The 14176-nt window shown below is 38.8% G+C and overlaps 1 protein-coding gene across 1 annotated transcript; it reads left to right on the forward strand.

Moving 5' to 3' along the window:
- The first annotated feature begins 7565 nt into the window (after positions 1-7565).
- On the forward strand, positions 7566-11849 carry LOC101299289 (microtubule-associated protein SPIRAL2-like). Its single transcript, XM_004297636.1, has 5 exons — positions 7566-8587; positions 8710-8818; positions 9212-9795; positions 10095-10606; positions 11242-11849. Exons 1-5 carry the CDS (start codon positions 7754-7756, stop codon positions 11252-11254), a joined length of 2052 nt encoding a protein of 683 aa, XP_004297684.1. The 5' UTR covers positions 7566-7753; the 3' UTR covers positions 11255-11849.
- The last annotated feature ends 2327 nt before the right edge of the window (positions 11850-14176 follow it).

Here is a 14176-nt window from a genome sequence, read left to right on the forward strand (position 1 = left end):
CAAGTGACAAGTGGTTTTGTCTTTTTTAAAACACCCCCTCCCTCTTCATTGGGCTTTCCATAGCTACTTTATGCACTTGGATCCGTTTTTCCTGTGGTGGTTTCTGGTGGGGAGTATGGCATGGTCTTAGTACTATAGACCAACAAATTGAGAAAGGCCTAAATGCACTTTAGTTGGATTTTTCTCTTTTCGGTGTTATGAAAATACGTTTCGTATTATTTTCGCCCACAATGTCGAATAAAGTTTTGAGTTCAAAGCAGGGGCGGATCCAAGTTATAACAACCTGGGACTCAAGTCTCACCCAAATATTTTGAAGAAAAAAATTACTTGCATATAGGTGTCTTGCTTTCTCTTTATCATATCTTGATTGCAAGGTTTTTGTCCGGCCTAAGTCCCACTTTAGCCCACTCCAGTTGCCCAACTAATGTTTCATTTGTTTTTTTTGTTGTTTTTTTTTTATTAATTTTTTTTTTTTTGTTTTTTGTTTTGTTTTTTTTTTTATAAAAAGAGGGATCCCTATTCAAAAAATAAAATAAAAAGAGGGATAAATCAACCATATAGATAAGAAGTAAAGTCTAAAACTTTAGACCAAAGAAGAAGTCCAAAACTCGTCTCTCTCTTAGGGTTGAGTGATTGAATTAACACTAAATTTCATCCTTTTTTCTGACACTTTCAAGCCTGAAGGTAGTTCCATCCCTGATTAGTCTTCATCACATTTGTAAATATTTAGTGAGATGCATTACATCTATATATTTTGAATTACATTGACATGTTATTTAGCTTCTTTTATGTTACATATACAGAGTTTACATATGTTGTTTTGTATAAGCATGCATTCAAGGGGCAAGACTCACTATGGCCCTTTGTCTATGTGCATACTTTTTCTCTCACGTGCCGTCGAGCATTTTTTTTTTAGTGAAAATTCAAGTCCCACCCGGTTTGAATTCCTGGATCCGCCCCTGGTTCAAAGGTACGTGTGAACATAAAATGGTATCTTAGGGTCGAGTAGTCCGTCTTTCTGAAGGTTTAATGTTATTTTCTGCATCAATGTTTGTTGTTAGGGAATGTGGCGGGAATGGTAACATAAAATTTTGGCGCGATTAATGCACTAACTGTTAAAATAAGATGTTGATAACAACATAACATTTTGGTGTGAACAAGTAATACCGTTAGAATAAGTGGCGGGGATAACAACAGGACATTTGGCACGAAAGTTAATGTCCATCGACATATATGATGTAGATGATAACTAAATATTTTGGGGCGAATAAAAATATTGAACGTTAAAGACCATAACAGGAATGAAAAGGGAAAAATTTAGCATTGACATGGGTGTTTACCATTAGAAATGTGAAAATGTTTGTTTTCACGAATATATGGCTAGAGAGGAAAATTGGATAGAAAATGGATAGGGTATATAATTTTGTGTTGAAGGCTGGCTGAACCGTTATAATTATTTCCCATTTTCTTCATACAATTAGAGCCAGGTATATACATGGACTGACATATTAATACAAAAGGAATGAAATTTATAACTCCAAATTAAGATAGTTTCATTTAAAAAGAATTATACTTGTATATTTCAATATTGAAAATGCCATCCGAGTCTGTGTGCTTGTTTCTGCAAGCTCTGTGCTCGACTGGTACCAATATCTAATGCTGTAAATGGAGCCAAAACCAGTGGATGATTGGCTTGCAGTTTCCATGTGAGACTATTAAATTCAATTTGGAAATGCATTTCCGAACACAATGCCTGACATGTAAGCACCATCTCAGACACCCATCCCTCCGTCTGGTCCCTTTAAATCTAGCTCCTTACAAACCCTAGCATTTATTTAGGGTTTAGTATGAATCTCAAATTCTTAATCATGCAACAATGGCAGGCACTTCAACTCTCTCGATAAGCGATCATGTCATTTGCTCTCATCATGTTTCTTACACATGAAATTGTTCACAACCCTAATAATTCATTTTCTGTGTTCTTAAAGATATATAGGCGGAGCGTTGAGCCGAACCGAGTAACATGCACAATTATATTAAATCAAATATAATAAACTGTAATAAGAAGTGAAAAATGTAGAAAAATCATTCTTCCACTAACACATAGAGATTATACATCTTTGGATAATGACGATTAAGAATGTATAATCACTCGCGTATGAAATCAAAACCGATCAATTTTTCACTAGCTTGGACTTTTAACATATATAGAGGTCATAGTATTTCTTGCAGATAAATATCTGAGCTATTTCCTCGAAACAACGTCGTCATACCTTGCCAAATCGAAGAAAGAAAACTATTGTCGATCGAGTAATCTCTCTACCCGGAGTTTGATGATCCAGCTGCAAGACTTGTTCATCTATCTCGCTATAGGAAACAGAATTATTGTTCGAGTTGGGAGCATTATTTAGATGCCATATATGCATGGAGACATGGGGTATATCACACTTGAACATTTGCATTCTCATTGGAGTGGTGACGAAGCAATGCCTGCTCGATCCATAACATTGTAGTAACAAGGCCGCGATGAAGTAGGAGAATGTTTTTGTGCCCAAGCTATATGCCTTGGTATCTCGCTAGCGCTTATAAATAAGTTCATGGAAAACTTAGACGACCTTTCTTTTATACAATACCAAATCAAAATGATAAGTCATTGTCGTCCATGCCGACTTGCCCATCATTCTCCCGGAAACCCAAACTGCATGTGAGATTGTCGCATGAGAAGGAAAACACACATGATCCGTATTCAAAGATCCAAGCACATTGGATGGTCTTGGTCTATATTTTGGCCTCCCCATGTGAACTAGTAAAATCAAAGGACAAAAGCTTCGTTATCAGATGGGGTATATAAGGTTTAGGGTTCCTTCTCCGGCAAAGCTCGGGCAACATGGACATGGACCACAAAGCTCCCAATCGTTCCGATATCCACATCTAGCTAGATTGGATATGCAGCCATGATTAACGTCCGTCGATATCTCATCTCGGTCTCCTTCCTGTCTGTCTTCTTTATCCATATATATCTACAACAAATATATCATCGAAGGTTTCAAACAAAATACAGGTATGGCGTGCTAGACTGCTAGCTACGTACATTGTAAATTTGGAACGTATAACTATACGGTATAGTTATGGTTCGGTAATGTAGACTACGTATATATCGACATCATCGATAGTACATTTGCGTTGAATACTCGATATGTACGTACGTTCAGCTACATGCATGGTAGTTTTCGTTGAACTATATATCACTAATCCAACAGGAATGGCACAAGCTTATTTTTCAGCAAAACAAAGTTTTTACCTTTTACTGGTGGTGACAGTGGTTATGCAAATTAAAAATCCAGTGGAACAATTATATATGCATGCATGCACCATCGACAACCACAGCCAAAGTCTAGACCAGCGCCATCTGTATGTCTGAAACTAATCGTCGGAGACCTTGGCACATTCAGAAAGCTAGCATAATTCAACTATGACGGAGAACTTGATACTGATACTGATTCAACTAGCATAATTCACATATGTTAATTAGGTCGTGTAACTGCACATAGGATACTGATACTACGCAATTATAAAGTTTGTTGTTTGTCTTCGTGAGTAGTTGGTCGAACAAGAGCTTGTAGTCGACGACCACTCAAAAGGGAAACATATAAAGTCCAGAGTCCAGACGGCAGAAAGTCCCGGCAGCGCGCAATACTTAAAATGACATTAATTTACATAGATATACGCATTAAACTAACTACTGAAGACCTCAAATGTTGGTCGATCCCAACTACTGAAGCTATACGCATTAAACTAACTGTGCTTTGATGGTTGTGTTTAGTGGTTAATGGTATTATTGCTACATGTCGGTCTCATATATATATATATATATATATAAGAGTAATGCTAGGTGAACCACTTTTAGAAGAACCACCTTAGAGCCCACCTTAAGTGACAGCCTATGTGGTAGTGCTACATCATCAAAAAATAATTATGTCTTTTGAATTTTCATTATTCTTAATTACTAAAATTCCTTTTTCTTTTTTACACTTTCTTAGTTTAATCATATAAACCCTAATTTTATTATTCTTTTTCATCTTCCGTCTTCATCCTTCTCCTCTCACCCTCTTGCTCAACCATCTTAATTATCTGCTTTTCCATCATCATTATCGTTGGGAGATGGGGACTCTTGAAGGCCTTCAATTGCAGTTAGGACATCCTTGGCAATTTATGCATATATATATACTGCCCAGTAACAAGAGTGGTAAGTGGCAAAGATGAACATAGGAAATAATGGATCAGAATGGAGTGCTTGGTGCACTGGTTGGAACAACATGCTTGCTATATTTTACATATATATCTTTCTTAATTTTCTGGAATGTGCCAGTTTTTTATAACAATTGGTGAAATCGAGGGTGTATGATAAATACTAGCTAAAGCTGTGATCGATGTAGAAATTTGAATACAAGTTCAGGTTCTATTTTCTTGTTGCAAAACTGATGAAATAACAATCAGTGCTGGAGAATATATACCAACCGGAGGAAGAAAGAACATACAGGGATATAGGCGTGTTATTCTTGTACCTAATTTATAGACGAATTCAAACATTACTTATTGAAAGTGAAAAAAGGAAAAAGAAATTTCTGTAATTAATTAAGAAGAAATAAAAATATAAAATACACAAATAATGCTTTGATGTGGCTATGCCACATATGATGAAATTTAAGGTGGGCTCTAGGTGGTTGCTCTAAAAGTGGTTCAACTAACATTACTCTATATATAAAGCCAGCAGATATAATCTTTCAAATCCATAAGATTAATATTTACGCATATGAAAAGCAACAGCCACAAATAATTTGATTCCAACACAATACTCAGCTGTTTATTTAGTATCCGATTGTCTCTAAATCATTGAAAGCTCCTCATCATATTTTCAAGCTCCAATTTTCCTGTAAGATGGGTTCTCCCGAAATGTATTTACACAGCTAGGTGAAATGTTCATACGTCAATCGATCATTATGTTACTTTGATTGTTCATTCAAGCGTTTACTACTACGAGCAAAAATCACACATCTCGTATAGCCATTAGAAATGTTGCATTTTCACGCACGTGTGGTAAAGGGTATTAATGGAGTATGAGGGGAAAATGTCATAGATATGAGACTTACAACACCCCTGATGACTACACTAGGTGTGTGACATTCGCTCAATATTGTAGCAGTGTTTGTCATCAAAAGATTTCGCAAGTTTTATTATCAAGTCATTCAAGTGCCTATAATTATCATGTGAAATCAATCATATATAGTTGGTTAAACACAATAATGTTTCCCTATATATGATCAGTTGTATGAACAACAGACATGATCGATTATCATTTTGTGTCACTAGCTAGGATCCAAACAACCGGTGTCGCAAACAACAGCATGAGGGATAAGATTAAAACAACAGATCGAACTATTCCAAACCGTTTGCATCAAAGATCAAACAAGTCACATGATGAGTTCTATCTTATATGGTGTGTCATCATTCTTATTCTTTCCCGTCATATTAGGGCTATATGATGAGATATGCATGCCAATCTAGCATTTTCATGAATCCTCTAGCTCCTTCGTGCTATAGCTAGCTTTTCACAATAATCTCATTTGTCTGAAATACTCATATCACGGGAGCTTCTATATTCTTCATCACCAAGTTGCCATTTTTTGCTTACTAGCTCTGGTGCATTCTGATTCTAAGCAAATAAAACAAAAATCCCCCTAAATTTGTTTTGAGAAACATATCCACGCATAAAAGTGATTGTGTGGTGTGCAATCTTGGTCATTCATAGACTACTATGTATATGTATTAACGTCATCTAATCTTATCAATCTAACATAATATATGTAGATACGCGTCTTGTACTAAAGACTTTTATTTTTTATGAATTACTTATTATATACTTGCTCTTTATCTTATGGAGGCATGTCAATCGCAATTTATAAATGTTTCATCTAGGTGAGGTGAGGTGAGGGGGATTTTAGGGTGGTTGGTAGATGGACGAGAGGGTTCCCACATCAACATCTTTGAATCTTCTAATTCAACTCTATTAACATCGTGATCAGCACAAACATAAACTCTTGCGAGAAAAAGGTAAAGGAGCAATTTCTCAAACAGGCCCCATAACCAGAGAAAAGAAGATTACCTAAAGTAATCAGCTAGGTAAATCTAAGGGGGGAGAAAGAAAGCATCTTCCCCCTCAGCTCAAGTGCTCAACCAGAATATTTTGCGTATGGGAGAGAAGGATGGCTAGCTAGCTAGATTTAGTTCATGCATTGAGCATATCGATCCACAGAGTTCCAAACCCAGCGATCACGTGAGTTCATGGTTTCGGATTTCTTTAACAATGTTACGTCCCTTTATCTTATCCTCCGATCACGTGCTCTGCTTCTCTTGTTTTGTCTCCGCCCTGCTCCTGTTGAGTTCGCTATGCATCATATGATTCTCTTTTCTTAAGCTTTAGCCTTCTCGGGCTTAATTTTTTGATCCTTTTTACCACACCGAGCACAGAAAGATGGTTCTTCACGTCGGAATTATGTCCGATCAGAGATAACTCCGGCGATTACAAAAACGCAGAAACTGTTCGAATGGTGTGGCAATTCTGCGAGTTCAAAAGTTTGGATCAAGAACCAAAATATCCCACTATGTTCAACATGTTTATATGCGGGTAGCATGTTATGAGTTTTTAGATAAGGTGTTAGACAACTGAGTCAACTCTTGTGTCGGAGAGACTTGCTTATCATAGGCTCATCGCAACATGGTCTGCTGCTACTGCAGTATTATTTCACCCTAATTTGTTTCATAGCTTCATTATCATGTGTCTTACAGGCTTTAGATGCATGCATGTGCATTTGGCAAGAACACATGTATATTTATTCCCAGCCGGTTTCATCATTAAAACCCTAATAATTCATATGCCAAACTTTACTGATCATCTGATATCTTCATCCACTACTGGTTTAAGAGACATTCTAAATTAGAAATAGTGGATATGTAATCGGAACTCATTGTAAACCATATGTTAGGTTTATAGCAATTAAATCGTAAGACATGCATGTTATTCTATTAAAAATAAATGCAGAAAATGTAAAGGAAAACAAAGAAAACACATAAAAGTTTTAGAAGCTACATTATGATTGTAATAATTTCTGCCCGATATATTAATAAACGGCTATGTGTGCCAATGTAATTGAAGAAACTTGTGGTAAACTAGCAAGTAAAACCACCGCAAACTATATCAGCTAGCTTTCAAACACGTTTATGTTCACCGGAAAGCTGAAGAGAAAGCCGATGAGTATAGAGATACCGTCACCACAGTTACACTATCAATTCAACACCAACAAACCACTTTGACGGTTGGGCCATTCTTACCCTACCCGCGAAAAAACCAAAAAAATCTGAGTAATAGTACTTGCTAGCTAAAATATTTGACTCCCCACCTCTTGGTCAATAGTCCACTCACCACCCCTCCCTCTCTCTCAAACATTTAAAAGCCCCCCCCTCCCATATTATTCCATTCCAAGTTCCAACCTTGAGAACCAGTCCACCTGACACCTCCCCCGTCACTCCCCCCCCTGCCCCCCAAAAAAAAACTCTGCCGCCAAATCCTTCGCATCTATACCACCACCAATGCCAACAACCCAATCTTCCTTACTCTCCCATACACATCATTTTATTTGAGACATTTCATCGAACACTTTATCTCACCTAGCGAGCGAAACCCGAGTCCAAACCCATGTCAGGCTCGAGACGTTACTCGCTAGGTAGTAGCCCGCCGCAGATGGGCGGGTCGACGACTCCGGATCTGAAGCAGCGGGTTATAGGCTGCATTAATAAACTCTCTGACCGTGACACTCTAGCCATTGCCACCAACGAGCTCGAGTCCATTGCTAGAAACCTCACACAGGACTCGTTTGCTACGTTCTTGATCTGCATTCACAACACCGACGCGTCGTCCAAGCCGCCGGTGAGGAAGCAATGCGTGTCGTTGCTTACGTTGATGTCCAATTTACACGGCGACGCGCTGGCGCCGTTTCTGTCGAAGATGATCTCCACCGTCCTCCGCCGCCTCCGCGACCCCGACTCGGCCGTCCGCTCCGCCTGCGTCGACGCCGTCGCCGCCATGTCGGCCAAGATCACGACGCCGGAGTTCGCGGTTTCGTTTCTGAAGCCGTTGATGGACACGCTGGCGGCGGAGCAGGACCTCAACTCGCAGATCGGCTCGGCGCTCTGCCTCTCCGCCGCGATCGACGCCGCGCCGGAGGTGGAGACGGCGCAGCTGAGGAGGAGCCTGGCGCGGCTCGGGAAGCTGGCGAAGAGCGAGGGGTTTAAGGCCAAGGCGGCGCTGATGGTGCTCATCGGGAGCATGGTTGGCGCCGGCGGCGCGTCGAGTAAAGGCGCGTTGGATTGGCTCGTGCCGTGCGTGGTGGAGTTTCTGAGCAGCGATGACTGGGCTGTGAGAAAAGGCGCGGCGGAGGCGCTCGGAAAAGTAGCCACGGCGGAGTCAGATTTGGCGCCACTCTATAAAGCTTGTTGCTTGAACGCTTTGGAAAGCCGGAGATTTGATAAGGTATTGCATTCTCACTTCTCATTTTTCAATCAAATTATTATTTTTTATATAAAAAAAAGGTTCTTGATGATACGAGTTTTGGTACAGTTTTCACTGATTTTGTAGTTTGATTTTGTTAACAGGTGAAGGTAGTAAGGGAGACTATGAATAATGCATTGGAGATGTGGAAGGTTTTCGCAGGCGATTTCGAGGAGGTTACAGCTCCAATTCAATCTAGATCTTCTTCAACTGGTGAGCTTCTGCTTTGCTTAATCTGTTTAAGCATTTCTTGTTTTGGAAACTTCAAGTGTATAACAGCACTATAGCAGTAGTTGAAAACAATGAAGTTGGTTACTTTTTCAATGATTTGATCAAATAGTGAAACAAGCAAAAAAGGGAAACATGTTGGTAAAGTAGAGTTTGGTGTTTATTTGAATCTGAAAGCTAAAACCGTTGCTCAAGTTAGATAAATGTTGCAAGTATGGTGTTTTTTGGTTCAATAATGTTCTGGTGTGTTCCTCATTCTGGCATAATCTTTGAGAGTTTTCAAGTGGAACAACAATAAGCACAAAACCTGTTTCTCTTTGGTGTTCATCTAATCTTCTGTTTCTGTTACCATATTTTGGATATTTTCCATGGGACCAGATAATGAGAATGATCGATCCTTTCCTACCGTATCGAAAAGTTCTAATGATGCTGTCTTTAGAACACCTCAGACAAAGAAAAATGTCCCTACAAACAGGTCCCCTCCATCTAACGGTTCTTTGGTGGCCACTGCCAAAAAGGGAAGTTCTCAAGGTAGAGCTGAGAGAAGTTCAGACACAATCAAGCTCAGTAAGTTGGACCACAAGAAACCCTCGGATTGGAAAATTGAAATTGCAACGCCAAACTCTGCATCTTCGAAGGTGTCTCATGCAGATGATATTGTTAAGAGTGATTTTAAAGATGGGGAATCAGGAAAGAATGAGCACAAAGCAAATTGCATGCCAGAAGATAAAAGTGTACCCTTCAGTAGGAATCGTAATGAAAAAGCACACAAATTTGGTGGTTTGAGATCTCGATCTAGGGTGGTTCCATTTGATGATGAGAACTGTGACTCAGATGTTGTGCTTAGTAATCCTGCAGAAGAAGTTTACGAGAGCCCCAAGGAGGCTGAGGATCTGAATCTGATCAGGGCCCAACTCATTCAGATTGAAAACCAGCAAGCCAACTTATTTGACCTTCTCCAGGTAATGCTGCTGATGCTTATTCACCTTTTATTTGTTAGGCAAATGAGATTAAGCATGTGCATAGCTTTTGTTTGTTTGTTTGCCATTTTAAGTTGTTTGGATGAAAGATAGTCTTACTACGTAATTATGTATCTCTTAGTCTCTGCCTATTTCCTGTGATCGCTTGTTTTCTATATTAATGTAAGTCTTACAAGTCATGTCATGCTGCTTACTTAAAATACTTCATCAACTGTGTTTAATATTTATAATGATGTCCAAGTTGAAAAAACCAACTAAATCGCCTGTTTACTTGTATGTAGAGATTCATTGGAAACTCTCAGAGTGGGCTGAATTCTCTCGAGACACGGGTACATGGCCTTGAGATGGCGCTGGATGGAATTTCTTATGATTTGGCACTATCAACTGGAAGGATTCCAAGCACTGAATCTGCAGAAAACACATGTTGCAAGCTGCCTGGTGCTGAGTTCTTGAGTTCCAAGTTCTGGCGTAGAACTGAAGGCCGGTGTACTGCTCCAAGGTTCTCTTCTTATTCTGGAACACATCCCTCAATGAATACTGGGCCTGATAAAGACACTGGTGCTGAACCATATACATTTAACCGCCAAAGATTTCAGCAACAAAGTAGGGGTGCACATGCAGTTAACTCGATAACAGATAGTCAAGGCGACTCAAAGGTACAGACAGGGTACTTTCCAAACAGAACACCAAAGAGCATACTCCAAGATGCTGTGAGGGTTCAAATTTACAATGCTAGTCGGAATGATGGGGTTCCTCCAGCTAATTGTATAGCATCAAGGAACCTAAGCAGAAGGTAAGGATAATCAATCCATGATGCACTGCCTAGTTTGTTTGTTTCATAATCCTGCTTGTCTATTTATTGATAGATTGGTTGTTCCACTTTTTTGGGGAATTCTATGAGCTGCTGACTGTAGTCTTGCACAGAATAACTCACATGCTTTTCTAGTTATAATTACACTTTTTTTCAGAACTTCTTTATAGCTTTACAGTTTTTCATGAATAAATCCTTCTACTGAATATCCATATTTAACATATAAATTGTTTGAGGTCAATTGGTCATCATCACTACTGGAGAGAAACTTAGAAGATACTTTCCACCAACTTTGGTGCATTATATTTGTTTGCAAAGATTTTTTTGTTTTTGTTTTTGTTTTTGTTTGCAAAGATTAATAATCTTGTTAGTTAATATTTTCTTAGGACCAAAATTTCCCGACTATTTAGTGTAATTGTCTTTAGATTAACGTGTACTGTTGCATATGTTGTCTGCAACAGCTGTACGCAATGTCATATCAGTTCGTATTGCATTGAAATGAGTATTGCTGGAACTCTGAAAGTTATATTCCACCATTACTACTTTGCACCCTTATCGTAGTTGTGCATTGTACTTTCTAAATCAACTATATAACAAGTTTCCTTTCTGCTCTTTAGGTCATCTACTTAGATAGAATGGATGCTCATCTCAGAATGTTGTGGTGGATCAACTTCAGATCAAAGACTTGAGAGACATGCATCACGGCTCATGAACCTGAAGATATTAACTTGGATGCCGACAAGTCTACATGTAGGACTGTAGGAGCCCTTATAAATGGATGAGATTTCTGATTTGGATGTAGCATATCATACACAGGAGCAGCATAGCATAGGGTTCCTTCTACATTGTCTCCTCTGAAAGGCAGCTTCCAGATCGAAGTGCAATTTTACCAGTTAACCAGAGTAGTCTTCATAACCTTGCCCTAGCTCTAGCCCGACGGCTGGCATGTGTTCTATTTATTACTTACGCGGCTGAACCATTGCCTGTAAGGGAGGTTAGGTTAATCTGTACAGATTTAAAGCTTCTGCATCATCTGTTCTTGCCTTGTTAGTCATAGCTTGCTGTACATGATCAATAAATTTTCATTTCTGCATTAGTATGAACGTCTCCGGCTCATAAATTTCATCGCATGGTGCAGAAGAAAAAGTCGGGAAGAGACAGGTGTGGTGTTTTAAGTGTATAAAAACTTGTCTGTGGTACTATAGGCCACATCTTCAAGAAAAAGAAAAAAGAAAAAAAAGGACCATGATTGATGGATCACATTACATATGTTGGGGTTTCTGGGTACGGGAATCCGACAAAGGTGGTGGGGCTGTGGCTTTTGGTTGGGAATGGCCATCGGATTAGGCTGAGCAGCCTTAAAGAGGGGTAGTGGTGTGTGAAATTGATTCCTGGCTAAAACTGGGAAAGCATCCTTCTTTCATTTCCACATGTCCAGCCCTTTCTTTCTGGAGGCAACATTTGATCCCAAGTCTCTAACGTAACGTCACAATTTTGTGCATATCCAAACTGGTACGGTAGACTTGCATCAAAACATCCTATAAGTACAAAGCAAGGCACGTCCATAGATCAAAACTGGCTAATTTTGGAGAAGAAAAGGTGGTCGTTCGAACAGCCTAATTTTGTCATTCTGGAGCTTGAAGTGACCCGTCCGATTTTTCAATCATAGATTTTCACTTGGTCATCAAAATCTTTTTTTTTTTTCCCGATAATATAAAAGGAAAAACAACCTCAAATCAAAACCCTACAACGTCCCCGAAATCTTGTTAAAACACAATTTAAAACGCAATTTTATTAGTGAGTCCAACGTGCCACACATGAAGACTTTGAAATATATTGTATTCGTTTCTTTCGTTTTCCTATTTCATTGGTAATGAGGCCATGAGGTTTGGTTTGGGCTCTGGAGATTAGATAAGGGGTGGTAGAAGGTTGGCTTTGTTCGACATTGAGCTTGGGAAGCATCCATTTGGGGCTTGACCATGTCAGGCAGGCTTATCACAATTCACAACTCGGGAAACCTCCATTTGAGTGACCTCTACATTATTCTACGATTCTGATAACATGGTTTAGCTTTACCGGTTACAGTGGTGGCCTGAATTTGAAATATATATATTTGCTATTGAACTGGACGATAATGTAAGGCCAATAAAGCGTTGGTTTGGTGGTTTATGATGTCATTTCATTCATGGATTTCAGAATCTTTAGCCACTTCTATTATTGAGGACGACTTGTTATTGGTATGCAACTGTGTACCTAAAAATTATGGCCCCATATATTATCGTATATAATGGCAATTTTTCACAAGTTAATTAACGAAAACACTCGAAAAAATTGCGTCCTTTTCTAACTGTCCAGCTCCATCCAAACAATTATGTAAGTATCATTTTCCTATTCAATTTTCAAAGATGATCATTTTCCTTTTCAATATTCAAAGATATAGAAAGACATCTTTGATGGTGATCCCTCTAATGCTGATGATAATAATCACAAGGAAAGTTGTTACATAGAGATGTGTCCTGGATTTGTATCCGTCCAGTTCTTATATTCCTCTCTGCAAATGGTGTTATTCACCCGCTGCTCTTATCACTATCTTAAATTAGGCCAAACCCATGATATCAAACCTTTAATTAGGTCTGTATTATAAGTTAAGAAATTGTACCTAACAATAGCCCGCCACTCAAATATACGTCTCTATTAAACATTATTTAGCAGCTAGTTATGTTTTTGATATTTATGGAAAGGTATGCATGTGAAATGTATGAAATAAAAGTCAAGTTTGTGGTATGGAGTATCTGTCTAATGTGTTAGTAAAGATGTTCATGTACACGGTGTTTCAAGGAATTGGTTCATAGCACATTACGTGATACATGCATGATATTTCATCCGTTCGTTTACTAACACAAGTGCCGAACATCTAAATAAGTAAATATAGGGTTTGTTATACCGAACGGTATAGCATGCCTATCACTAAATGAGGGAAAGAGGGGGGGGGGGGGGGGGGTCCAACAAGAGGGCGGTTGATTTTAAATTTGGTCATGGAATTTAGTAGGCATGTTATACCGTATCGTCAGGTGTAGCAGAATTTTTCCTAAATATAAATAACCAAACTTATACACGTGCATTTGGATCAAGTTACTCACGTTAATCTTATTTTCATTGCACGTAAGTAAACATGTTATCAATGATAAACAAATTAAAAAACAACGATAACTATGCAACAATCCAACATTTAAGATCGATCCGTCGATAAAGCAGAAGTCACTTCACTTTATCTGAAGAAATAGTTATTCCACGATCCATCACCCGATAATTAGTGGTTGGTACCATTGCTTGACGAACTCATTGTGGCTTCCTACAGTGGTTTCGGTTATGCAAGAAACCTTGACAACAAGAAGAAAAGAAAGAAAAATGCGAAAAAGAATCAAAGATAGATAGAAATACAGATAATGCGGGCATAATTATCGTGCGGAGCACATGGAAATTATAATGCAGAATAAAGCGTGCTTGCATGCCACGGTATTTCTACCTATAGCTCTATGAATTAAGCTGGTC

The sequence above is a fragment of the Fragaria vesca genome, linkage group LG4 (genome assembly GCF_000184155.1).
Source record: "Fragaria vesca subsp. vesca linkage group LG4, FraVesHawaii_1.0, whole genome shotgun sequence".
Lineage (NCBI taxonomy): Eukaryota > Viridiplantae > Streptophyta > Magnoliopsida > Rosales > Rosaceae > Fragaria > Fragaria vesca.

What these genes read in the sequence shown, in the direction of transcription:
- LOC101299289 (XM_004297636.1), top strand. Translation starts at nt 7,754, where the DNA reads ATGTCAGGCTCGAGACGTTACTCGCTAGGTAGTAGCCCGCCGCAGATG. An exon ending in AAAGCCGGAGATTTGATAAG is followed by an intron (nt 8,588 to 8,709) that starts GTATTGCATTCT and finishes TTTTGTTAACAG; the next exon opens with GTGAAGGTAGTAAGGGAGAC. An exon ending in ACTTATTTGACCTTCTCCAG is followed by an intron (nt 9,796 to 10,094) that starts GTAATGCTGCTG and finishes ACTTGTATGTAG; the next exon opens with AGATTCATTGGAAACTCTCA.